Below are 26,403 nucleotides of genomic sequence, written 5' to 3' on the forward strand. Positions count from 1 at the left end.
GGGCTTAGTTTGAACAGTCATTCTGTGCTGACAGTCCCTTTAGGTGGACGAGATCCAGATGCAGCTCATTTAACCGCGTAAGGCTGTGTGCCCACTATGCGTTTTTTAAGCGTTTCCGCAGCGGCAATTCCACCGCAGGAACGCTTAAACGCTTGGTAGAAGGTCTGCAGTGTTCCCCAATGGTAATCCGCATGTGCTGTGCACGTGCTGCGGAAATTTCCGCTGCGGATTATCATTATGGAAAAATCCGCAGCATTACCAATTATTTTGCGTAAGCGCGGCGTTTTTGCCGCCATTGACTTGCATTGAATCACTTAATATCCGCATGACTACATGTGCACATGCAGATATTAAACGATTCAATGTACGGATAGTACCCGGGTCTGGAGAAGAGGAGACTGTCCTCCAGACCCGGGTACCATAGTACCTGTTAAAAAACAAAGAATTTAAAATAAAAAATAAACCTTATACTCACCTTCTGATGGCCCCCGGTCTCCTTAGTGATGCGTCCTGGCTCACCGGCAGCTCGCGATGGTCTAAAAGGACCTTTCATGACGTCATTTAGTCATGTGACGGGTCGCATCGGATAAGGAGACCGGGGGCCATCGGAAGGTGAGTATGTTTTGTTTTTTTTTTACCATTTTTATTCTTTTTTTTTTAACTAACTTGGTCACACTATATAAAATCCATGCCGGTTGCATGGATTTATATAGTGTGACCAAATTGTCAAGCACTTTTCCAAGTGATGCTAAAATTGCTTGGAAAGCACTTGACAACCCGCATGTGAAATCGCATGTGCAAAACGCGTGACAAACGCTTGTCCCTGGCTGAAAAAAATGCATGTAAAATCCGCATGTGTTTATTCTGCCAGGGAGATGCAGAAACGTTCAGGAAAAATCCGGAGCATTTCTGCATCGTGGGCACATAGCCTTAGAGTGCCGCTGTGCAGGCAAAGACCGCATCCCCCTCTTTCTGAGAATCAGTGGGGCTTGAAGGGGTACGGCTCCCCATCAGTTATAAAGCCATGTCATATCATCAATCATATGAGTGTTATGTGGCAATGGCATTGTCTTGACAGCCAAGGATCCTACTGAAGGCCTCCATGTCGTCCATGATTGTACAGCTATGAAGCCCATCCCATAACTGGGATTAATATGAGATTGGTCATTTTACTCTACACTGTAGCAGTGAAGCGATTGTATGTTTTCGGTGACCTGAGCCTGCAAAGTTAAATTCTCCCGTTACATCATTTTTGGCTTCACCACATCTGTTCGTGTTAAAACTAAAAAAAAATCTTATAGAAATCCAATCGAGTGGATGATGGAATGAAAAAGAAAAAAAAAGATGAAACTGCAGAATCTCTGGAGTTTATTTTGTTCACTTTGCCTCACCAAGAAAAGTAATCTGTAAACAGAAAGATTGTGAAGGAATATTTAGCTAACATAAATGAGTTCAAGTCACCAGGTCCAGATGAATTACACCCCAGAGTACTGAAGGAGATCGTAGAAGAAATTTTAGAACCACTCTCCATAATCTTTGAAAATTCTTGGAGAACATTAGAAGTCCCAGAAGACTGGAGAAGAGCAAATGTTGTTCCTATCTTCAAAAAGGGGAAGAAGGTGGACCCAGGGAACTATAGGCCGGTGAGTCTGACTTCTATACCAGGAAAGATCTTTGAACAAATTATTAAACAACATGTATGTAAGTACATGGATAAGAATGAAGTGATTAACCAGAGCCAGCATGGGTTTGTAACTAACAAGTCATGTCAGACTAACTTCATTTCCTTCTATGACAGAATCACTGACTGGGTGGATCAGGGAAATGCTGTAGATATAGTATATCTTGACTTCAGCAAAGCATTTGACAAAGTATCTCACACCATCCTTATTGAAAAAATGACCAAGTATGCAATGGACCAGGCAACTGTTAGGTGGATTCATAACTGGCTTAGTGATCGGACTCAAAGGGTGGTTGTAAATGGCTTCACATCCAGCTGGGTGAATGTCTCAAGTGGGGTACCACAGGGCTCCGTCCTGGGACCTGTATTGTTCAACATCTTTATCAATGATTTAGATGAAGGAATTGAGGGTAAACTGATTAAATTTGCTGATGACACAAAGCTAGGAGGGATAGCTAATACTAGAGAAGAGAGAGAGACATGATTCAAAAAGACCTAAATAAACTGGAGCAGTGGGCAGCAACCAACAGAATGGTTTTTAACAGGGAAAAATGCAAAGTACTACATCTGGGCAATAAAAATGAAAAAAGCATATACAGAATGGGAGGAATAGAGCTAAGCAACAGTACATGTGAAAAAGACTTAGGTATACTAATAGATCATAGACTGAACATGAGTCAACAGTGTGATGCAGCAGCAAAAAAGGCAAATACAATTCTGGGATGTATTAACAGAAGCATACAGTCTAGATCACGTGAAGTCATTATCGGTCTTTACTCCTCTTTGGTCAGACCTCATCTGGAATACTGTGTACAGTTTTGGGCACCACATTTTAAAAAAGACATAGACAAACTGGAGCAAGTTCAGAGAAGAGCGACCAGAATGGTGACTGGTCTGCAAACCATGTCCTATGAGGAACGGTTGCAGGATTTGGGAATGTTTAGCTTGCAAAAAAGAAGACTGAGAGGAGACTTAATAGCTGTCTACAAATATGTCAAGGGCTGTCACATTGTAGAAGGATCATCTTTATTCTCATTTGCACAAGGAAAGACTAGAAGCAATGGGATGAAACTGAATGGGAGGAGACACAGATTAGATATTAGAAAAAACTTTTTGACAGTTAGGGTGATTAATGATTGGAACAGGCTGCCACGAGAGGTGGTGAGTTCCCCTTCAATGGACGTCTTCAAACAGAGGCTGGACAGACATCTGTCTGAGATGATCTAGTGAATCCTGCTTTGAGCCGGGGGTTGGACCAGATGACCCAGGAGGTCCCTTCCAACTCTACCATTCTATGATTCTATGATTCTAATAAAAAGAGATCAGAAAATAGTTATAAAAACTACAGCTCTAACTGCAAAAAAAGCCCAGATACAACGAATCTACTGGAAAAAAAAGTTTTATAGCTTTTAGAAGGCAAGGATAAAAAAAATTGTAAAAGTGAAGATTATCCCACTTGTCACCCAAGGATCTGCATAAACTGCAGCCGGCCCATCTCAGCACCACTTCTTTTGTTTGTTCTTTTTCCTTATGCCATTCTGTGCATTTTTAAAAGGGTTTTTCCATCATTTTTTTAAAGTCATTTTTTCCGATATCCAAAGCATTTAAAATTGTGTACGACCCTGTGCAGGATATAATAGAGCGACATTTTAGCACACTAGGAATATTGTTACAGTGCCACTAGATGGCGCTCTAATCCTGCGTCCAGTAGTGATGCTCCTGTCTGTGCTGCTTTCTATGAATATACATGTGTGTTTGGTGCCCAGGAGAGTGCAGAGCTGAAAGGGGATTCTGTTATTAAAGCAAATAAAATGTTAATATTGTGTTATGGAAAGTTCTGCAAATTAAAATACAATTTTGTGTTTTTTTTGCCATTCAATACAAATCTGTTGTGGCCGCATGATGGCTCTCAGCTTGTTACAGTGCAATTAGCAGAGCTCTCTGATGTGGTATTTAGGCTCTGGGAAGTTATAACATATATGTTGATAGATCCAAATTAGTTTTAGATCCAAAATTCAGTGCTGACTAATCTCACAGCATTTCTGACTTAAATGAATGTAACTAGATGAAATACTATTTTTGCTGCATGCTGCCACCACCAGGGGGAGCTGTTGACATGTGATTTATGTTCAGCTAGTATTGGACCCAACCGCAGCAGTAGAAGTCTGTCTCCAGTGAGCGCCCTCTAGTGCCAGCTGTATATAGCTGTAGTGAACTCATGCAGTGCTGGGTCTCAGAGCCGTTGCTGCCTTCTTTTATGGTAGATTTGTACCTGATATTCAATGTAGAATTTGATGAATCTGCACTAATTGTGATGATACATTACTCTCATTGTTTCCAACATATGCTGGGCAAGTAGGTTATCTAATCGCTGGGATGAAGGACGTACAGGAAGCACAAATAGGAGACAGTCTGCATTTACTGAAGCAGCCAGTGGAGCCTCTGCCTGGCTTTAAGCCTGCGAAACCCATGGTGTTTGCAGGTGAGTTGAACCCTAATACAAATTAAATGGTCTCTGTACTTGATCTCATTCGATAGATAATGTGCAAAATCCCTTTATAAAGTTCAATTAAGTTGGAGTTACTTTTCAGGTGTTAGATAACCTAAAAGTGTCGGCCTCTAGGGTCTCCCTTCTGCCCAAGTGTAATTTGTCTCTAGCAGCAGAAACCCCCCTATATGGATTACCGGACGTGGGGCTTGGCCTTTGTGTCTCTGCTCCTGCCTGTCAAACAGTATATGCAGGCATAACAGAGATGCAGCCTTTCAGTTAATTGTAGGCATCTCATTAAGCAATGGCGGAAGCAATGCATGCTGAGTAATGAGAGAAAGGATGTCCCAGGTCCTATAGTGCTGACAGAATGCTGATAACGAGGAATCGTCCACTCCAAAAGAGTGGATGGCAAGTTACAGAGCATGTGTATTGGTACTGTTCCAGGACATACTGTTTTATCTACAGTCCATTTAGAATCAAAATTCTGTTCTACATAATATTGTACATGGAACAGAGTATTATGCCAATGTAACTGCAACACACATCGAAGTCAAAGTCTAGGCAGAATTACACCTATAGCCCCCTCAGACTATGCAAAACACCAAATGAGCCTTAACAACTTCAGCTCAAGTGCTCAAAAACTGTGTAACCGGGTCAGAAAGCTATTGTACAGTATACAGTATATATTTTATTAGCGTAATATTAAAACCTGCATTACAAGAGCACTTAGTTCAAGATTCAGCCTCCAGATGGCGTGACATCAGAGATTAGACACATCTGCAAGAGCGTCCTCAACAATGAATATATAGTCAATCACAGGGACTAGACGTGTAATGTATTAGTACAACAGTATAACGAGTGTTGTGTAGAGATGAGCGAACCCGAACTGTAAAGTTTGGGGTTCATACCGGACACCTAGTGTCCAATGCTGAACTCCGAACACTGACAAGTCCGTTTTAAGAGAGAGAGACCCCCTAGCCCTTACTACGACCATTTTACAGCATCAAAGTTTGTGTCTCCATTGACTTCTATGGGGTTCGGGTTCAAGTTCTGGTACCCGAACTTCACTTTGGAGTAAAGTTTGGTCGAAACCGAACATCCACGGGGTTCGCTCACCCCTAGTGTAGTGTAAATTCTACATATTTTGCTCCTGAGTTCCAGTATTGAGGAGAGCCTTACCCATTATGTGCCTGTCACTCCTAAACACCCGTTTCACTTTTTGGCTGTGTGCCCACGATGCATATTTCATGCGTTTTTGGTGCGGAAATTTCTTCAGCGTAAACGTATGATAAACGCGTGGTAAGCCTTCTGCCATGGTCCCCTATGCAATTCCGCACTTTCAATGCCCATGCTGCGGATTTTTCCGCAGCGTTTATGCTGCGCTCAAAAATCCGCAGCATTTCCATTAATTTTGCGGGAGCGCAGCGTTTTCGCCGCCATTGACTTGCATTAGAACGCGCCAATGCCGCAAGACTGCATCTGTACTTGCGTAATTGGTGCGTTCTAATGTTCGGATGGTACCCGGGTGTAGAGTAGAGGAGAGTCTCCTCCACACCCAGATACCATTAAAAAATCTGTAAAAAAAGAATAAAATAAAAAATAAATGTATATTTACCTTCCGGCGGCCCGCGATGCGCTCCTCTTTGCTTCCCGGCACTTCACAGTGGATTGAAGGACCTGCGCTGACGTCAGTCATGTGACGGGTCACGCGACGCTGACTTCGGCAGGTATTTCAATTCACCGCTGCCGGCAGCCGGGACCGAGCTAAACAAGCCAGCGCGGGCCATCGGAGGGTAAGTACAGTGGTGGCCAAAAGTATTGGCACCCCTGCAATTCTGTCAGATAATACTCAGTTTCTTCCTGAAAATGATTGCAATCACAAATTCTTTGGTATTCTCTTCATTTAATTTTCTTGCAAGGAAAAAACGCAAAAGAGAATGAAGCAAAAAACAAATCATTGATCATTTCACACACAACTCCAAAAATGGGCCAGACAAAAGTATTGGCACCCTCAGCCTAATACTTGGTTGCACAACCTTTAGCCAAAATAACTGCGAACAACCGCTTCCGGTAACCATCAATGAGTTTCTTACAATGCTCTGCTGGAATTGTAGACCTTTCTTCTTTGGCAAACTGCTCCAGGTCCCTGATATTTGAAGGGTGCCTTCTCCAAACTGCCATTTTGAGATCTCTCCACAGGTGTTCTATGGGATTCAGGTCTGGACTCATTGCTGGCCACCTTAGAAGTCTCCAGTGCTTTCTCTCAAACCATTTTATAGTGCTTTTGGAAGTGTGTTTTGGGTCATTGTCCTGCTGGAAGACCCATGACCTCTGAGGGAGACCCAGCTTTCTCACACTGAGCCCTACATTATGCTGCAAAATTTGTTGGTAGTCTTCAGACTTCATAATGCCATGCACACGGTCAAGCAGTCCAGTGCCAGAGGCAGCAAAGTAACCACAAAACATCAGGGAACCTCCGCCATGTTTGACTGTAGGGACCGTGTTCTTTTCTTTGAATGCCTTTTTTTTTTTTTTTCCTGTACACTCTATGTTGATGTTTTTCCCCAAAAAGCTCTACTTTTGTCTCATCTGACCAGAGAACATTCTTCCAAAACGTTTTAGGCTTTCTCAGGTAAGTTTTGGCAAACTCCAGCCTGGCTTTTTTATGTCTCGGGGTAAGAAGTGGGGTCTTCCTCGGTATCCTACCATACAGTCTCTTTTCATTCAGACGCCAACGGATAGTACGGGTTGACACTGTTGTACCCTCGGACTGCAGGGCAGCTTGAACTTGTTTGGATGTTAGTCTAGGTTCTTTATCCATCATCCACACAATCTTGCGTTGAAATCTCTCGTCAATTTTTCTTTTCCGTCCACATCTAGGGAGGTTAGCCACAGTGCCATGGGCTTTAAACTTCTTGATGACACTGCGCACGGAAGACACAGGAACATTCAGGTCTTTGGAGATGGACTTGTAGCCTTGAGATTGCTCATGCTTCCTCACAATTTGGTTTCTCAAGTCCTCAGATAGTTCTTTGGTCTTCTTTCTTTTCTCCATGCTCAATGTGGTACACACAAGGACACAGGACAGAGGTTGAGTCAACTTTAATCCATGTTAACTGGCTGCAAGTGTGATTTAGTTATTGCCAACACCTGTTAGGTGCCACAGGTAAGTTACAGGTGCTGTTAATTACACGAATTAGAGAAGCATCACATGATTTTTCAAACATTGCCAATACTTTTGTCCACCCCCTTTTTTTGTTTGGTGTGGAATTATATTCAATTTGGCTTTAGGACAATTCTTTTTGTGTTTTTTCATTGAAGACAAATTAAATGAAGATAATAATACCAAAGAATTTGTGATTGCAATCATTTTCAGGAAGAAACTGAGTATTATCTGACAGAATTGCAGGGGTGCCAATACTTTTGGCCACCACTGTATATACAGTACAGACCAAAAGTTTGGACACACCTCATTTAAAGATTTTCTTGTATTTTCATGACTATGAAAATTGTACATTCACACTGAACGCATCAAAACTATGAATTAACACATGTGGAATTATATACTTAACAAAAAAGTGTGAAACAACTGAAAATATCTTATATTCTAGGATCTTCAAAGTAGCCACCTTTTGCTCTGATGACTGCTTTTTCACACTCTTGGCATTCTCTTGATGAGCTTCAAGAGGTAGTCACCGGAAATGGTCTTCCCACAATCTTGAAGGAGTTCCCAGAGATGCTTAGCACTTGTTGGCCCTTTTGCCTTCACTCTGCGGTCCAGCTCACCCCAAACCATCTCGATTGGGTTCAGGTCTGATGACTGTGGAGGCCAGGTCATCTGGCGTAGCGCCCCATCATTCTCCTTCTTGGTCAAATAGCCCTTACACAGCCTGGAGGTGTGTTTGGGGTAATTGTCCTGTTGAAAAATAAATGATGGTCCAACTAAACGCAAACTGGATGGAATAGCATGCCGCTGCAAGATGCTGTGGTAGCCATGCTGGTTCAGTATGCCTTCAATTTTGAATAAATCCCCAACAGTGTCACCAGCAAAGCACCCCCACACCATCACACCTCCTCCTCCATGCTTCACGGTGGGAACCAGGCATGTAGAGTCCATCCGTTCACCTTTTCTGCGTCGCACAAAGACACGGTGGTTGGAACCAAAGATCTCAAATTTGGACTCATCAGACCAAAGCACAGATTTCCACTGGTCTAATGTCCATTCCTTGTGTTCTTTAGCGCAAACAAGTCTCTTCTGCTTGTTGCCTGTCCTTAGCAGTGGTTTCCTAGCAGCTATTTTACCATGAAGATCTGCTGCACAAAGTCTCCTCTTAACAGTTGTTAGAGATGTGTCTGCTGCTAGAACTCTGTGTGGCATTGACCTGGTCTCTAATCTGAGCTGCTGTTAACCTGCGATTTCTGAGGCTGGTGACTCGGATAAACTTATCCTCAGAAGCAGAGGTGACTCTTGGTCTTCCTTTCCTGGGGCGGTCCTCATGTGAGCCAGTTTCTTTGTAGCGCTTGATGGTTTTTGCAACTGCACTTGGGGATACTTTCAAAGTTTGCCCAATTTTTCGCACTGACTGACCTTTATTTCTTAAAGTAATGATGGCCACTCGTTTTTCTTTACTTAGTGCTTTTTTCTTGCCATAATACAAATTCTAACAGTCTATTCAGTAGGACTATCAGCTGTGTATCCACCAGACTTCTGCACAACACAACTGATGGTCCCAACCCCATTTATAAGGCAAGAAATCCCACTTATTAAACCTGACAGGGCACACCTGTGAAGTGAAAACCATTTCCGGTGACTACCACTTGAAGCTCATCAAGAGAATGCCAAGAGTGTGCAAAGCAGTCATCCAAGGAAAAGGTGGCTACTTTGAAGAACATAGAATATAAGACATATTTTCAGTCGTTTCACACTTTTTTGTTAAGTATATAATTCCACATGTGTCAATTCAAAAAAAAATGTGATTACTTCTGTCTGGTTGTTGTGATGCCATTTTCCTGGTAATTTTAGTAAACCAGAAGTAAATGGTTGTCAGCTATAAGGACGAAAATTGTGTTTGACATTGTTTTATCCCTTCATGTGTTTGTTTTCAACATTTTCTGGACCAAATGTTTTATATATTTTGTCATGGGTAGTCGAATTTTGAGATAAAATTGCAACTTGTGCTGGACAGGTAGACGTTTAAAAGTAAGGATGATCAGAGAATTCTTAAAATAAGCAGTTTTATTAATTGGGGTTTTAAAACAAGGACAGGGAAGGGGGAACAAAAGAGGGTAAAAACGGGACTGAGGTAGTAATGGTCGTGGCCTGTTGGTAATAAATGGTGGGTGTCTGTCCCTCTTCTTGATGTGTGATTCCTAGGTTAAGGTCATCGCCTAGGTGAAAAGAAGCGTGAATAGGATTTAGGTAGATAAATAAATTGGTAGAAATGAAAATTACCTCATGGTAGAGGATAGGGAGATGGAGAAGGTGGAGCCAACTGTTTGGCTTCAGTGATAGTCAGCTGGGGGTAAAGAAATGAATGTAGTAAAAAAAAAAAAAAAAGGTGCAGTGTATGGCTTCACCTCAAGAGGGCAATTTAAATACCCTAACAGGTAAACTATTCTCTTATGCTCATTTTACTACTTCTTAAGTAGACTCTGCTACATTGACCTATTCCTTTTAACCCTCAACACAGGGCACTCTATGCACTTAACCAAGGGGCTATATCTCCACCAGGATCCGTGAGCTACCTAACAGACCACCACCAGGTATAATGCTATTATCAAGGGAGCTAAAAGCCATACACTGCACCCTTATTTTCCACTACCTTATACAGTAGTCAAATTTTGCCTAAAATTTTTATTTTTATGTGTGTGTTTTTAGGTTAAAACATGACAAAGCCAAATTTATCACCAGATGTCAGGAAGCTTATTCCGAGAGTGAAGTCTGGCGAAAGCTAAAAACATGTAGCTTTGGAATTCAACTGTTCTCAGAGGCAAGTGTTATGTATATTAAAGAAAGAAAAATACGGTTATGGAACAGCTGACAAAGCCAGAAGTGGACGACCACAGAAAACTTCCTCCAAAGTTGATCACATTCTTAAAGTCAGTATCTGATGTCCATAAAAGTGCTGTACAGATTTCGCACAAAATGAAAGAAGAATATGGGGTCAAAGTGAGTCGCCAAACTGTGATGGACAGCTAAGAGCAGTAGCGTTGAATGCACGAGTTCCAGTCAAGAAGCCTTTCATTGCTGTAATCGCACGGACACGAAGAATAAAGTCATCTAATCACTTATACTGCACAGTGAACGGCGTAAAAATAAATAAAACCAGTTCTTGACCTGCTGTTGATTTGTTCATTGTATCTCCCAAAGATCACTGTAAGGCTAGGCGCACATTTATCCTGTGCTCTACGCTGAGCGCTTACACCGGGGTTTCCGTGTAAATCTCTGAAATACGTGATTCAGACAGAACCTCCGGCGGAAGGTTTCTTATAATGAGGCAGATGGAAGCACTGTGGACGCCGTCTGAACTGTGATATGGCAGTGTCCGTCTTTTTAAGCGTGCATAAAAGTGTTGTCGGCCACAATTTTGTGCACTTCTGAAAAGGACAACGCTGAACAGAGGCCAGGCAGGGTCCAGAGTAATTCTGCTCTATCATTATAGTGAATGTATCTCTCAGGGGTTTCATCTGAATCACGTCACTCTTAGATTTCGATGGAAACCCGGATGTAAGTGCTCAACGTAGAGCGCCGGATAAATGTGATCCCAAACATTATGTAAAATGTTCCCAATAAAAGCTTCAACTCAATCTACAAAAAAAGCAAGTCCCCCCTCAGGTCCGTCATCTGTCAATGGAAATATAGGAGGCTTCCACGTTAGCAGAAACACAAAAGCTCTGAAAAAGCACTTTGGCTCCTCACCCCCACCCCCCAATAAGAAATCCAGCAAATTCTGCAATCCCAAATCCAAATGCCCCCCTCCCTTCTGAGCCCCACAGTGTGCCTAAACCACATTTAGCATCCACATGTTTGGCATTTCTTTAGCGATGAGAGTCCGTCTAATTTACAGGGTACATGTCTCCAGAAGCATGAGCTGTGCACAATGTATTGACACTACAATGACAGATTTGCAATTTCCACTCAGCAACATCCACTGCGGCACTTAGGGGCTCTGTATGTGGAGTCTGCAAACTATTCTACGATAACTTGTTATACGAGAGTCAAATAGCGTTCCTTTCCTCCCAAGTCTTGCCATGTGTCTAAGTAGTACTGTACAGACACATATGGGGTATTGCCACATTCAGCAGAAATTGTTTGACAAATTTTGGTGCCATTTTATCCATTTTACTGTGTCAAAATGTAAAATCTAGGGCTTAAACAAAATTTTGTGGTAAAAATGTAATAATTTTTTTCTTTACTGCCCAATGGTATAAAATTCCGTGACACACGTGTGGTGTCAAGATCACTGCACCCTTATGATCCCCACCAAGCCCTGCCCTGTACCCAAACAGTAGTTTTCATGAGGAATCGCTCCTGCCAAACAAACCTGATTGACTTCTACGAGGAGGTTAGCTCTCGAGTAGATCAGGGGGAACCAGTGGATGTCGTGTATCTAGACTTCTCAAAAGCGTTCGATAGCGTGCCACATAATAGGTTGGTATACAAAATGAGAATGATGGGGCTGGGGGAAAATGTCTGCAAGTGGGTAGCTAACTGGCTAAAGGATAGAAGGCAGAGGGTGGTTATAAATGGAATATACTCAGATTGGGTAAGCGTCACTAGTGGGGTACCACAGGGATCAGTACTGGGCCCAATGTTATTTAATATCTTTATTAACGACATAGTCAACGGGATAAATAGTAAAATATCAATATTTGCAGATGACACAAAGTTATGTAAAACAATTAATACAAAAGAGGATAGTGAAGACCTTCAGAGGGATTTGGATAAGCTGGGTAGGTGGAGCATTAAATGGCAAATGAGGTTTAACGAGGAGAAATGTAAGGTCATACATATGGGAAGGAAAAATGGAAGTCACCAGTACTCACTGAATGGGAAATCATTGGGGAATTCAGAGATGGAGAAGGACTTGGGCATCTTGATTGATAGCAAACTAAATTGGAGTGCCCAAAGTCAGGCTGCTGCTGTAAGGGCAAACAGGGTAATGGGATGTATCAGAAGAGGTATAGCTGCAAAGGATGAGAACATTGTTCTTCCACTGTACAAAGCACTGGTCAGACCACACTTGGAATACTGTGCTCAGTTATGGGCCCCAATATATAGAAAGGATATAAATGAGCTTGAAAAGGTACAAAGGAGGGCAACAAAATTAATAAAGGGAATGCAGGGACTGCAATACCCAGAGAGGTTGGCAAAACTAGGACTATTCAGCCTGGAAAAGAGAAGGTTGAGGGGGGACATAATAAATGTGTACAAATATGTTAGGGGACAGTATAGAGATCTAGCCCGGGATTTGTTCAAAAGGAGGGATATTACGGTAACAAGAGGGCATTCACTAAGACTGGAAGAGAAAAGGTTTCAGCACCAGCATAGGAAGGGGTTCTTTACGGTAAGAGCAGTGAGAATATGGAATTCACTGAGTGAGGAGACGGTAATGTCGGATTCACTACACCAGTTCAAGCGGGGACTGGATGCATTTCTAGATACCAGGCAGATTTCAGCATATACTTAAAAATAAAATAAAATAGTAGGTTGATACAGGGATTTATTCTGACTGCTGGTTTCAGAGTCGGGAGGGAATTTTTCCTCAGGTGAAGATTGGCCAAATCATTTGGGGTTTTTGCCCTCCTCTGGATCAACTTTAGCAATTACAGAACTAACAGGTCGAACTTGATGGACGCAAGTCTTTATTCGGCTTTACAAACTACTACTACTATAATATACCACATATGAGATAAGCAGTGTACTCAGGAGAAATTGCACAACAAATTATATGGTCCATTTTCTCCTGTTACCATTTTTAAAATGCTACATTTAGGGCTAAATCAATTTTTTGGTGTGAAAGAGTACAATTTTTAATTTTTCTTTCCACATTGCTTTAATTCCGGTGAAGCCCCTAAAGGGTTAATAAACTTCTTGAATATGGTTTTGAGCACTTTGAGTGCCGCAGCTTTTAACTACTTCAACCCTCAGCCTGTTTTCACCTTCTTCACCAGGTCAATTTTTTTTTTAAAATTGGACCATAATTGTGACAGCTGCGGCTCAGCTATCACTTAAACCAGTTGCAATTGTGCATGCATAGAAGAAGCTGGCAGTAAAACGCGCGTTGGGGTGAGGGGATGCGACCTGTGACCATCCATACCTCGTGGGCAAATACTTCCTTTGATATACAGTACAGACCAAAAGTTTGGACACACCTTCTCATTTAATGATTTTTCTGTATTTTCATGACTATGAAAATTGTACATTCACACTGAAGGCATCAAAACTATGAATTAACACATGTGGAATTATATACTTAACAAAAAAGTGTGAAACAACTGAAATTATGTCTTATATTCTAGGTTCTTCAAAGTAGCCACCTTTTGCTTTGATGACTGCTTTTCACACTCTTGATGAGCTTCAAGAGGTAGTCACCGGAAATGGTCTTCCAACAATCTTGAAGGAGTTCCCAGAGATGCTTGGCACTTGTTGGCCCTTTTGCCTTCACTCTGCGGTCCAGCTCACCCAAAACCATCTCGATTGGGTTCAGGTCTGGTGACTGTGGAGGCCAAGTCATCTGGCGTAGCACCCCATCACTCTCCTTCTTGGTCAAATAGCCCTTACACAGCCTGGAGGTGTGTTTGGGGTCATTGTCCTGTTGAAAAATAAATTATGGTCCAACTAAACGGAAACCGGATGGAATAGCATGCCGCTGCAAGATGCTGTGGTAGCCATGCTGGTTCAGTATGCCTTCAAGTTTGAATAAATCCCCAACAGTGTCACCAGCACAGCACCCCCACACCATCACACCTCCTGCTCCATGCTTCATGGTGGGAACCAGGCATGTAGAGTCCATCCATTCACCTTTTCTGCGTCGCACAAAGACACGGTGGTTGGAACCAAAGATCTCAAATTTGGTCTCATCAGACCAAAGCACAGATTTCCACTGGACTAACATCCATTCCTTGTGTTCTTTAGCCCAAACAAGTCTCTTCTGCTTGTTGCCTGTACTTAGTAGTGGTTTCCTAGCAGCTATTTTACCATGAAGGCCTGCTGCACAAAGTCTCCTCTTAACAGTTGTTGAAGAGATGTGTCTGCTGCTAGAACTCTGTGTGGCATTGACCTGGTCTCTAATCTGAGCTGCTGTTAACCTGCAATTTCTGAGGCTGGTAACTCGGATAAACTTATCCTCAGAAGCAGAGGTGACTCTTGGTCTTCCTTTCCTGGGGCGGTCTTCATGTGAGCCAGTTTCTTTGTAGTGCTTGATGGTTTTTGCAGCTGCACTTGGGGACACTTTCAAAGTTTTCCCAATTTTTCGGACTGACCTTCATTTCTTAAAGTAATGATGGCCATTGGTTTTTCTTTACTTAGCTGCTTTTTTCTTGCCATAATACAAATTCTAAGTCTATTTAGTAGGACTATCAGCTGTGTATCCACCAGACTTCTGCACAACACAACTGATGGTCCCAACCCCATTTATAAGACAAGAAATCTCACTTATTGAACCTGACAGGGCACACCTGTGAAGTCAAAACCATTTCCGGTGACTACCTCTTGAAGATCATCAAGAGAATGCCAAGAGTGTGCAAAGCAGTCATTAAAGCAAAAGGTGGCTACTTTGAAGAACCTAGAATATAAGACATATTTTCAGTTGTTTTACCCTTTTTGTGAAGTATATAATTCCACAAGTGTTAATTCATCGTTTTGATGCCTTCAGAGTGAATGTACAATTTTCATAGTCATGAAAATATATAAAAATCTTTAAATGAGAAGGTGTGTCCAAACTTTTGGTCTGTACTGTATACAGGTACTGTTATCCTATTGTATATCCATGCAGCTGATGGCACCACTTCATACGATATCTATATCTACACAATGCTTCATTAGCTCTACTAGTTTTATGATTTGATGTGATCCTTAGTTATCATGACTATCCCTGTAGTCTCTTAATAATATCATATGCCAGTGCATTAACGTGTGGTATGTCTTTAGGGATTTAGTTGTGATGCACGCATTGTGTGATTTTTCCACCTCTGGATATACTGCATGTACAATTGATCATGTATATAGTGCAATATAGAACCTGATTGATTATATTCTCTATTGATGTGGGTACCACTGTGTATGTTATTTACACAATAATTATTTGTTTTTGGTCATATCTGCATTCCCTGTTGGACATTCTGCTTTTCTACTTGGTATTTTAATTTTCATTAAAATTTGACTGCATTATAGTCCAAGTTTGTTTTACCTATGGGGTATTGCCACGTTCAGCAGAAATTGTTAGACAAATTTTGGTGCCATTTTTACCCATTTTACTGTGTCAAAATGTAAAGTCTGGGGCTTAAACAAAATTTTTGTGGTAAAAATATAATTATTTGTTTCTTCACTGCCCAATGGTATAAAATTTTGTGACACACCTGTGGTGTCAATATGATCACTGCACCCTTAGATGAATTCATTAAGAGGTGTAGTTTGTAAAATGGGGTCACTAAAGGGGAGGTTCTGCTGTTCTGGAACCTCAGGGGCTCTGCCAATTTGACATGGCGCCCGCAAGCCATAACAGGCAAATCTGCACTATAATTTGGTGCCTCTTCCTTTCTATGCTTTGCACTGTGACTCAAAGTAGTTTTTGACCACATATGGTATATTGGCATATTCAAGAGAAATTGCGTAATAAATTTCATGGTCCATTTTCTCCTATTTTACCCTTTTGAAAATTGAAAACTTGGAGCCAAAGCAACATTTTAGTGGAAAAAATGATAATTTTCCAATGATTCAGCCCAATTTAAATACAATTCTGTGACTCACCTGGGGTTAAAAATGCTCACTACATGCCTAGATGAATTCCTAAAGAAGGGTAGCTTCCAAAATGGGGTCATTTGTGGGGTTTTCTACTGGTTTTGCATGTCAGGCGCTCTTGAAATGTGACATGTCATCCGCAATCTATTCCAGCGAAACTGTCCTTCACAATTCAATTGGCTCTCCTTCCCTTCCGAGCTCTGCCAAGTAGTTTTCCACCACATATGGGGTATTGGTGTACTCAGGAGAAAATGTACAACAGATTTTGGGTCCATTTTTCCTGTTACCTTTGTAAAAATGAAAAATTTGGGGCTAATGCAACATTTTTGAGGGGAAAAATTTATTTTTTCATTTTCATGGCTCAACGTTCTGTGAAATACCTGTGGGTTCAAGATGCTCACGACACCTTTTTACAAATTCTTTGAGGGGTGTAGTTCCCAAAATGGGGTCACTTGTGGGGGATTTTCACTGTTTAGGCACATCAGGGGCTCTGCAAATGTGACATGGCTTCAGCTATCGATTCCAATCAATTTTGCACTCCAAAAGTCAAATGGCGCTCCTTCCCTGCCGAGCCCTGCCATGCGCCCAAACAGTAGTTGTCAACCACATATGGGGTATCTGTGTACTCAGTAGAAATTGCACAATGAATTGTGTGGTCCATTTTCTTCTGTTACCCTTTCAAAAATGATTAATTTGAAGCAACATTTTTGTGTCAATAATGTGATTTTTTTATTTTCAAGGCTCAACGTTATTAAATTCTGTGAAGCAACTGCAGGTTCAAGGTGCTCACCACACCTCTAGATAAGTTCCTTGAGAATGTAGTTTCCAAAATATGGTCACTTGTGGGAGGGTTTCCACTGTTTAAGCACTTCAGGGGCTCTCCAAGCGTGACGTGGCATCCGTTATGTATGCTAGCCAATTTTGCGCTCCAAAAGTTGAAGGGTGCTACTTCCCTACAAGCCCTGCCCTGTACCCAAACAGTAGTTTTCCATCACATATGGGGTAGCAGCGTACTCGGGAGAAACTGCACAACAAATTGTATGGTCCATTTTCTCCTGTTACCATTTTTAAAATGCTTTTTATTTTTTCTTTCCACATTGCTTTAATTCTTGTGAAGCCCCTAAAGGGTTAATAAACTTCTTGAATATGGTTTTGAGCACTTTGAGGGGTGCAGCTTTTAACTACTTCACCCCTCAGCCTGTTTTCACCTTCCTGACCAGGTCAATTTTTTCAAATCTGACCCTAACTGTGACAGTCGTGGCTCAGCTATCACTTAAACCAGTTGCAATCACGCGTGTACAGCTCCTGTGCCATGCACAATCGCCATGACATACCTACACGTCATTGGTTGGGAACACCAAATGTCGTGAAGAGGTTAAGGTTGCTGAAAAATCAGCAGTATCATACCCGTTACAAATAAGGCTGTTAGATAATCCTGCCAATATTGGTAGATGTTCATGTATTGTTATGTATGGGGGCCTCAACCCTTTCTCTAGCCCTCATGGTAACCCTAATCCTAGTCTTAACCCTTGTCTTTATCCTCATTGTAGTCATAGTTTTAACCTTAATCTGTTAATTAACCCTAGTCCTAATCTCAGTTCTAAGTCTAGTTAGGGCTAGAAAAAGTATGTAAAAATGAAAAGTTTATAATACAATAAACTAATACAACTATTTTTTTTAAGAAACTAATTATATTGTGACATGCAGAAGTAGTGCTGTTGCTTTAAAAGCATTCAGCAACTATTAGAAGTAACACAAGCAAAGGACGTATTGTGCTCCAGAAGCATCCAGCAACTAGAGGGGTTAACACAGCCACAGGAGAAGGGGAGTGTTTTAGCAGAGCCCCAGGGGGATTGTGGGGAAGTTATTTACTGTTTGGCTGGAGCCAAAGAGAAAGGTGGCTTATGATCTGTATCTCACAGAAGATAAGGGAACAGAATTCATGTCAGGAGGGAAGCTAAACAAAGGTCAGTTAGACTCTCTGAGCTAACAATGTGGAGTATTATCTGCCAGTAAGATGAGGACAGGCTGGAAGGAAGCCTGTCATAGAGATCATCCCCCCCCCCCCCTCCATCTCCATGCAGGATAAAGAATGCTGTGTACTATTGAGTTCTTGTAAAGGAAAAGCCTGTGGTTGTGTGTGCATTAAAACTGTGCTGTACTGTGTTACCAGATAATAGACTGTGTACTGCTGTGCTGCAAAGGAGACTGTACTGTTCGGCATCAGCTGACTCAGACAATGAAGAAGATAGAGAAATTAAGTTCTCAGTTTTCTCCTCACCTGTGCTACGATTCTCTCATGTGAGAGAATCAGATCACACTAAGCTGACACTTGGATCAAACTATGAAAGAGTTCACAATAGCTGCTGCCAGTACATAAGGCCTCCTTCACACGTACTGGTGATTCCTGTACAGGGAAAACCAGTATTGGTGAGATCTGTGGTCCATGTGCCATCTGTTTGTATGTATGTGACATCCGTCTCACATCCGTGTATCCATTTGCTGTCCGTGTTCGCAATGATCCGAGGCGTCTTCTGCTGAAGGCAGCTCTCATCTTTGTTGCCTGGTTGCTCTGAAATTAGCATGACCAGGAGATAATGATGGAAGTTGTATTCAGCACATGCTGTGTATATCCTGTGTAAAATTAAGAATTAAACAAAAAAAATTACATGGGCTACAACATAATTTTCATAAATGACCTGATCTGTGTGAAAAACCTGACGTGCACATACCCATTAAATACAATGGGTGTACATATGTCCGTATTTGCGGTCATTAAAAAACGGACCGCATACAGACATAAAAAACGGACATGTGAAGGGGGCCTTAAGCACAGCACTTGTGAGGAGTTTGTCATCTGGTTGCTGCAACTTGTAACCGCAGTGATGGAGATGACTGAACTCTCCGAGAAAACCCTGTCATAGTGAACGCTGCCTATGTACAGAGCAGCAACCAGATGCCAAACTCATCACAGCTGTTCTGCTCTGCACTGGCAGCATCTATTGATAAGCCAAACACTTATTTAGGATGAAGATGGGGGCAGGTGGTCACTTTAGATGCTCCCCCCACCTAACAGCTTTCGGTCGGCTAAATGAGATCTGGCTAACTGAGGTGGAGGAATTCTCCTGCATGGCTGAGGTGGCCAATTAAAGGAAGAAGGAACAGTGCATGTTCGGTCACTAGTAAAGAGGTTTAGATGGACAGAAATAGAGGCCAGTAATGCTAATGCTACGGGAGTACATATTTGAATGAGGCATCATTTTTAATCAGTTTAAATTACAAAAGTGTTTCTTTTTTTTATGTCTGCAGCATTACCTAAATTTTATATGGTGGCACAATCCCTTTAAATGATGGTAATTTGAGATGTCTTTTGAGATAAGATGACGCTTTGTCAGGGTGAAGTAAATCACCCCCATTATCTGAATGCAAGGAAGAGTGTGAACTTGTGCTAATTGTACAGTAACACTTTGTCAAATTTGCTCTGTCCTGACTTCCAGCACAGGGTTAAAAATGCTCCAACTCCACATCTGGCTTCATTGTTTGATCATCGACTTTGGATTCTGATTCCCAAGAAAATCCCACCAACCCATGATTGTGAAAGAAAGACACAAAACACATTCATTGGATGTTAAATCTACTGAATTTTATTACAAATCACATTATTGTTATTTTATTCAGTGTCTGAAATTTAGAATCAGCCAATTGCTATGAAATAGACACTGAAAATGGCAAACCTCTGACTCACGGAGAATCATCCTTCAGCACTCCGGAGAGGAAAACCCCCTGTGGAGGAAACCTCTAGGGAACCATGGCTGGAGGACTACCCTTCCCTTGGGCTTAAAAGGTTAATGCCAATACGTAAAAGCAAAATTGTAGCAGAATTTGTACATTGTGTCATATTTACAGTGAGACATAATATACATCCACTATAGATATGATAGCAGTGACATCATATAGTCACATAAGTTACACATTACATCAGCAGAAAACAGACAGTAATGGAGAAGGTGAAAGTAGGTGTCCTGTGCGAGCGCCAAATAGAGAAGCCTAATGCGACCTCTCCAGGCCGTACACATAAAAGTGAAGGCGGCTAGTACTGGACGTGTGGGAGATCTAGCTGCAACATCTGTCACCCCATTGATCGCTAGGGTTAGTTTGATCTGGCTGTCTAGGCGGTATGGCTGATCTGGCTGGCTAGGCGGTATCCCCTTCTTCCCTTATAGATTGTGGAGTGATGAAGCTCCTGGTCTCCAGACACATCAAGTACCGCACCTCATACGGCTGAATGACTTGTGGTTCTGGAATCTTCTTCTATATCATAGATGCATGTGTTTATGACATCCGCACAGTTGCTGTAGTTACCACCGGTGTTTATTGCTGATGCTTCATTGGCTAGAAAGTCCCTCTGTTTTCCAAAGAATTAACCCTTGAATGACTGGCATTGTGCTTTTCTCTAGAAGCCTGTAAAATAAACTTGTCACTATGCAGGACCATTATCATTATTATATTTTAAAGTTTCCCTAACCAAAGTCAAATTAGTGAGGGCATCTATAGATTTGTTGCGTAACAAGTACAATAATTCCCTTAACCCCTTCACCCCCGGGCCATTTTCCGTTTTTTAGTTTTTGTTTTTTGCTCCCCTTTTTCCCAGAGCCATAAGTTTTTTATTTTTCCATTAATTTTGCCATGTGAGGGCTTGTTCTTTGCGGGACAAGTTGTAATTTTGAACAACATCATTGAATTCACTATATAGTGTACTGAAAACTGGAAAAAAAATTCCAAGTGCAGTGAAATTGCAAAAAAGTGCAAATCCTCAATTGTTTGTTGTTTTACCAACAAACAATTGACCTCAATATCATTGAGCCACTCTGGGGAGATCTCAAGCATGCAGTTAATGCTACACAGCCCAGGAATTTACAGGAACTGGAGGCTTTTTGCCAAGGAGAATGTGCAGCTTTACCATCTGAGAAAATAAAGAACCTCATCCACAACTACCACAAAAGAGTTCAAGCTGTCATTGATGTTAGAGGGGGCAATACACGGTATTAAGAACTGGGGTATGTGAACTTTTGACCAGGGTCGTTTGGATGTTTTTGGTTGTCATTTAAGATTTAAAAAGAGAAAACACAGTATGTTGACAATAAATGGCTTCACCCAACCGATAACAATGAGTGGAGAAAAAGTTTTTTTTGCTATCATTCATATTCTCTGAAACAAGGCCAAGAAAGGAAAAATTCTGCCGGGGTATGTAAACTTTTGAGAACAACTGTACCTATACGTCATGTCGTGAAGGGGTTAAGTCCTACTAAATGCATAAATACACAATATGAGTACAGAGCAGTCCCATAGAGAATGAATAATACGAAGGTTAATGCAATTAGATAAAGAAGTAGAAAGCCAAACTGGGGTGAGTGTTTCCCATGACACAATACAGTACGCTGCAGAGGAATGGCATGCATGGGTGTCATCCACAAAGGAAGCCACTTAAAAAAACTGAGGCACAAAAATGCCTGCTTCCAAGTTGCCAGGACCTATGCTGAAAAATATGAATACTACAGGGACTCTATACTCTGGAGTGATGAGACCAAAGTAAATGTTCTTGGAAATGATGGCTTCAAAACTGTATGGCGTCACAAAGGTGAGGAGGAATACAAAGAAAAATGCATGGTGCTTACAGTGAGACATGGTGGTGTCAGTGTCCTTATGTGAGGCTGCATGAGTTCTGCTGGTGTCAGGGAGCTACAGTGGGGCGAATAAGTATTTGATACACTGACGATTTTGCAAGTTTTCCCACCTACAAAGAATGGAGAGGTCTGTAATTTTTATCATCGGTACACTTCAACTGTGAGACACAGAATCTAAAAATAAAATCCAGAAAAGCACATTGTTTGATTTTTAACCCCTTTAGAGCCCATGACGTCTTAGTACGCACATTTGCGTACTGCCCGTTCAGTGAGGGCTGCTGCGCTGAGCCCTCACTGAACCGAGCACATGTCAGCTGATTATTACAGCTGACATGTGCCCGCAACAGCCACGGGTGGAATCGCGATCCACCCGCGGCTGTTAACCTGTTAAATGCCGCTGTCAATCTCCGACAGCGGCATTTAACGCGGGCTTCCTGGAAGCGCGTCCTAAGCCCCGCCCACCGGCGACCCCGTCACGTGATCGCGGGTTGCCGATGGGCGTGCATGACAACCCAGGGTCTGCAGCAGACGCCTGTGGTTGTCATGATCTGGTCGCTGTGAGCGCCACCTAGTGGTCGGCGCTCATAGCACAGGACCAATTCTGCTATATGCAGGGGATCTGCTGGACCTCTGTATGTAGCAGAGCCGATCACACAACTGCTGCTTCTAGTCTCCTATGGAGACTATTGAAGCATGCAGTAAGTGGAAAAAAAAAAGTTTTTAAAAAAATAAAAAAAATATAAAAGTTTAAATCACACCCCTTTTGCCCCATTCAAAATAAAATAATAAAAAATAAACCCCACATACACATATTTGGTATCGCCGCGTTCAGAATCGCCCGATCTATCAATGTAAAAAAAGAATTAATCCGATTGGTAAACGGCGTAACGAGAAAAAATTCTAAACGCCAGAATTACGTTTTTTGGTCGCCGCAAAATTGCAATAAAATGCAATAACGGGCGATCAAAACATCTGATCTACCCCAAAATGTTATCAATAAAAACGTCAGCCCGGCGCGCAAAAAATAAGCCCTCACCCAGCCCCAGATCACGAAAAATGGAGACGCTACAGGTCTCGGAAAATGGCGCCTTTTTTTTTTTTTTTTGTTTACCAAATTTTGGATTTTTTTTTCACCACTTAAATATAAAAGAACCTATACATGTTTGGTGTCTATGAACTCGTAATGACCTGTAGAATAAGAAGGGCAGGTCAGTTTTAGCATTCAGTGAACGTGGTAAAAAAAAAACAACAACTGTGGTATTGCACTTTTTTTGCAATTTTACCGCACTTGGAATTTTTTCCCGTTTTCCCGTACATGATATGGTAAAACTAGTAATGGCGTTGAAAAGTACAACTCGTCCCGCAAAAAATAAGCCCTCACATGGCCATATTGACCAAACAATAAAAACGCTATGGCTCTGGGAACAAGGGGAGCAAAAAACGAAAAAGCAAAAACGACAAAACCCAAGGTTGCGAAAGGGTTAAATAATTAATTTGCATTATATTGCATGAAATAAGTATTTGATCACCCATCAACCAGCAAGAATTCTGGCTCTCGCACACCTGTTGGGCTTCTTAAAGAAAAACTCCTACTCTGCACTCATTACCTGTATTAATTGCACCTGTCTACATAATCAAACATACTCCAACCTCTCCACCATGGTCAAGATGAAAGAGCTGTCTAAGGACACCGGGGGCAAAATTGTAGACCTGCACAAGGCTGGGATGGGCTACAGGAAAAATAGACCAGCAGCTTGGTGAGAAGGCAACAACTATTGGCGCAATTATTAGAAAATGGAAGAAAAACAAGATGACTTTCAATCTTCCTTGGTCTGGGGCTCCATGCAAGATCTCGTCTCGTGGGGTAAAGATGATTCTGGGAAAGGTCAGGAATCAGCCCAAAACTACATGGGAGGACCTGGTCAATGACCTGAAGAGAGCTGGGACCACGCTCGATACATGTACTACAAAGAGTGCCTATCCTCTGGCGTACAGAGAATGATTGCATGAAGTAAAGGTAACCGATCCCTGATGCACTGTGGGACTGGATGGGAAAACCCTGTGCTGACAGGAAGAGTAAAGATAGGGATAGTCCAGGAGGAATGGATAGTAAGGCTCAAGACACAGTGTATTAAGAAAAAAAGAACTAAGAAGTGTTGTGCCCAATACTGCGTGTTATAATCTGATGACCTTGAGCTGTCCAGTAAACTTCTGCTTGTTAAAATGAAGTGCGTGTCCCCTGAGTTATATGTGGCTTCTACTGAAGATGGAGGCCTGGAGAAAGCGGAAGCCTGCAGCCTACAGATGAGTGTGATGCATCCCACACTAGACAGCACATTGGGACTGGGACACGATTTTCCTGTAAAGTGCCAGGACATTATGGAGCAGCTGCTCACCCATGGCTACTTCCCCCGGTCACTTTACACCTTAGTGAACAACTCTGTTCTTGATGAATCAAGGCCATAGTAGCTGCTGTCTGGCCTTGAAGGAGTTGTCCACTATTCGGACTGCCCCTTCTAAATCCCTGTTTTCCCAGCAGTAAAATAATAACAATTATAATCCCCTCTGGCGCTGGCTTCACTCTCCCCTCTTTCGTATGTAATTAACATTCAGATGAGATGAGAGAGCAGCAGCTCTCGCTTCCTCTGGATGTCTGATTTGTCCGAAGGAGGGAAAAGTGAAGCCAGCATTGACTGGCTGCAGGGATCTCGTGACATAGTGTCACATGAACCCCGGGAAAGCCTGTGCCGACACCGCTGGAAAGGCACCGGAGGGGAGTATGTGTTATTATTTTACTATGGTGAAAACATAGGGATTGAGAAGGGTTGTCTGAGTAGTGGACAGTTCCAGTAAAGGGAACCTGTCATCTCAAAAAATGCTATTAACTTTCAGATATGGTGTTAATCTGCAGGATAATAGCATTTTAACCACTTCGCGCTAGAGCCTGTTTTTGCCTTCGTGACCAGGCCAATTTTTTCAATTCTGACCACTGTCACTTTATGAAGTAATTGCTCTGGAATGCTTTCACGGATTGCCCTGATTCTGATATAGTTTTTTCGTGACATATTGTACTTCATGATTGTGGTAAAATTTCTTCGATATCACTTGCTTTTATTTGTGAAAAAATCGGAAATTTGGCGAAAATTTTGCAATTTTCAAACTTTGAAGTTTCATGCCCTTAAATCAGAGATATGTCACACAAAATAGTTAATAAATAACATTTCCCACATGTCTACTTTACATCAGCACAATTTTGGAACCAAAGTGTTTTTTTATTAGGAAGCTATAAGGGTTAAAAGTTGACCAGCAATTTCTCATTTTTCCAACAAAATTTACAAAAACATTTTTTTAGGGACCACATCTTATTTGAAGTGACTTTGAGGGGCCTTTATGACAGAAAATATCCAAAAGTTACACCATTCTAAAAACTGCACCCCTCAAGGTGCTCAACATCACATTCAAGAAGTTTATTAACCCTTCAGGTGTTTCACGGGAATTTTTGGAATGTGGAAGAAAACGATGAACATTTAACTTTTTTTCACAAAAATGTTACTTTAGACCCAATTTTTTTATTTTCACAAGGGTAACAGGGAAAAATGGAATACACAATTTGTAGTGCAATTTCTCATGAGCGCGCTGATACCCCATATGTGAGGGAAAACCACTGTTTGGGCGCACTGCAGGGTTCGGAAGGGAAGGAGCGCCATTAGACTTTTTGAATGTAAAATTTGTTTGAATAATTAGCGGACGCCATGTTGCGTTTGGAGAGCTCCTGATGTGTCTAAACAGTGGAAACCCCCCACAAGTGACACCATTTTGGAAACTAGACCCCTTAGGGAACTTATCTAGATGTGTGGTGAGCACCTTGCACCCCCAGGTGCTTCACAGAAATTTATAATATTGAGCCGTAAAAATAACATTTTCACATTTTTCCCACAAAAAATGTTTTTCATCCCTTAATTTTGCATTATCATAAGGATAACAGGAGAAATTGCACCATGAAATTTATTGTGCAATTTCTCATGAGTACGCCGATACCCCATATGTGGGGGAAAACCACTGCTTTGGTGTACGGCAGGGTTCGGAAGAGAAAGGAGCGCTATGTTGGCTGGGATAGATTGCAGACACCATGTCACATTTGAAGAGTCGCTGACATGCCGAAACAGCAGAAACCCCCACAAGTGACCCCATTTTGTAAACTACACCTCTCAAGGAATTCATCTAGGGAAGTAGTGAGTATTTTTTAATTTTTAAATTTATACCATTGGGCAGTGAAAAAAACATAATTATATTTTTACCACAAAAAAATGTTTTACCCTCAGATTTTACATTTTCACACAGGGCAATGGGTAAAAATGGTGCCGAAATGTGTCACACAATTTCTTCTAAACATGGCAATACCCCATATGTGGCTGTCCCGTACCGCTTAGCCATACGGCGAGATCTGGGAGGGACGGAGCGCTATTTGACAATTGGAGAACAAATTATTGTAGATTAGGCATTTGGATTTGGGAGCACAAAATTTTCTGAATTTCTTTTGGGGGGCAAGGGCCATTTCGCTTTTCCAGAGCCTTTCTGCTACCAG

At 41.7% G+C, this 26,403-nt stretch overlaps 1 protein-coding gene across 3 annotated transcripts in view; it reads left to right on the plus strand.

The window, feature by feature from the left end:
• Window positions 1–13,133, plus strand: part of LOC141161230 (translation factor Guf1, mitochondrial-like) — a 48,634-nt gene extending 35,501 nt beyond the window's left edge. For 2 of the 3 annotated variants that reach the window (XM_073646020.1, XM_073646029.1), the window contains 4 exons: window positions 1,079–1,643; window positions 4,041–4,163; window positions 9,863–9,935; window positions 10,051–11,668. In XM_073646020.1, the coding sequence (XP_073502121.1) occupies window positions 1,079–1,143 (65 nt within the window). In that variant the 3' untranslated portion in view covers window positions 1,144–1,643; window positions 4,041–4,163; window positions 9,863–9,935; window positions 10,051–11,668. Of the gene's footprint in view, window positions 1–1,078; window positions 1,644–4,040; window positions 4,164–9,862; window positions 9,936–10,050 lie in introns of all 3 variants that reach the window. The other variant, XM_073646013.1, reaches the window with a different exon arrangement.
• Window positions 13,134–26,403: the final 13,270 nt, after the last annotated feature.

This window comes from Phyllobates terribilis, unplaced genomic scaffold (assembly GCF_046119375.1).
Source record: "Phyllobates terribilis strain yellow unplaced genomic scaffold, ASM4611937v1 Scaffold_1__5_contigs__length_1240528914, whole genome shotgun sequence".
Lineage (NCBI taxonomy): Eukaryota > Metazoa > Chordata > Amphibia > Anura > Dendrobatidae > Phyllobates > Phyllobates terribilis.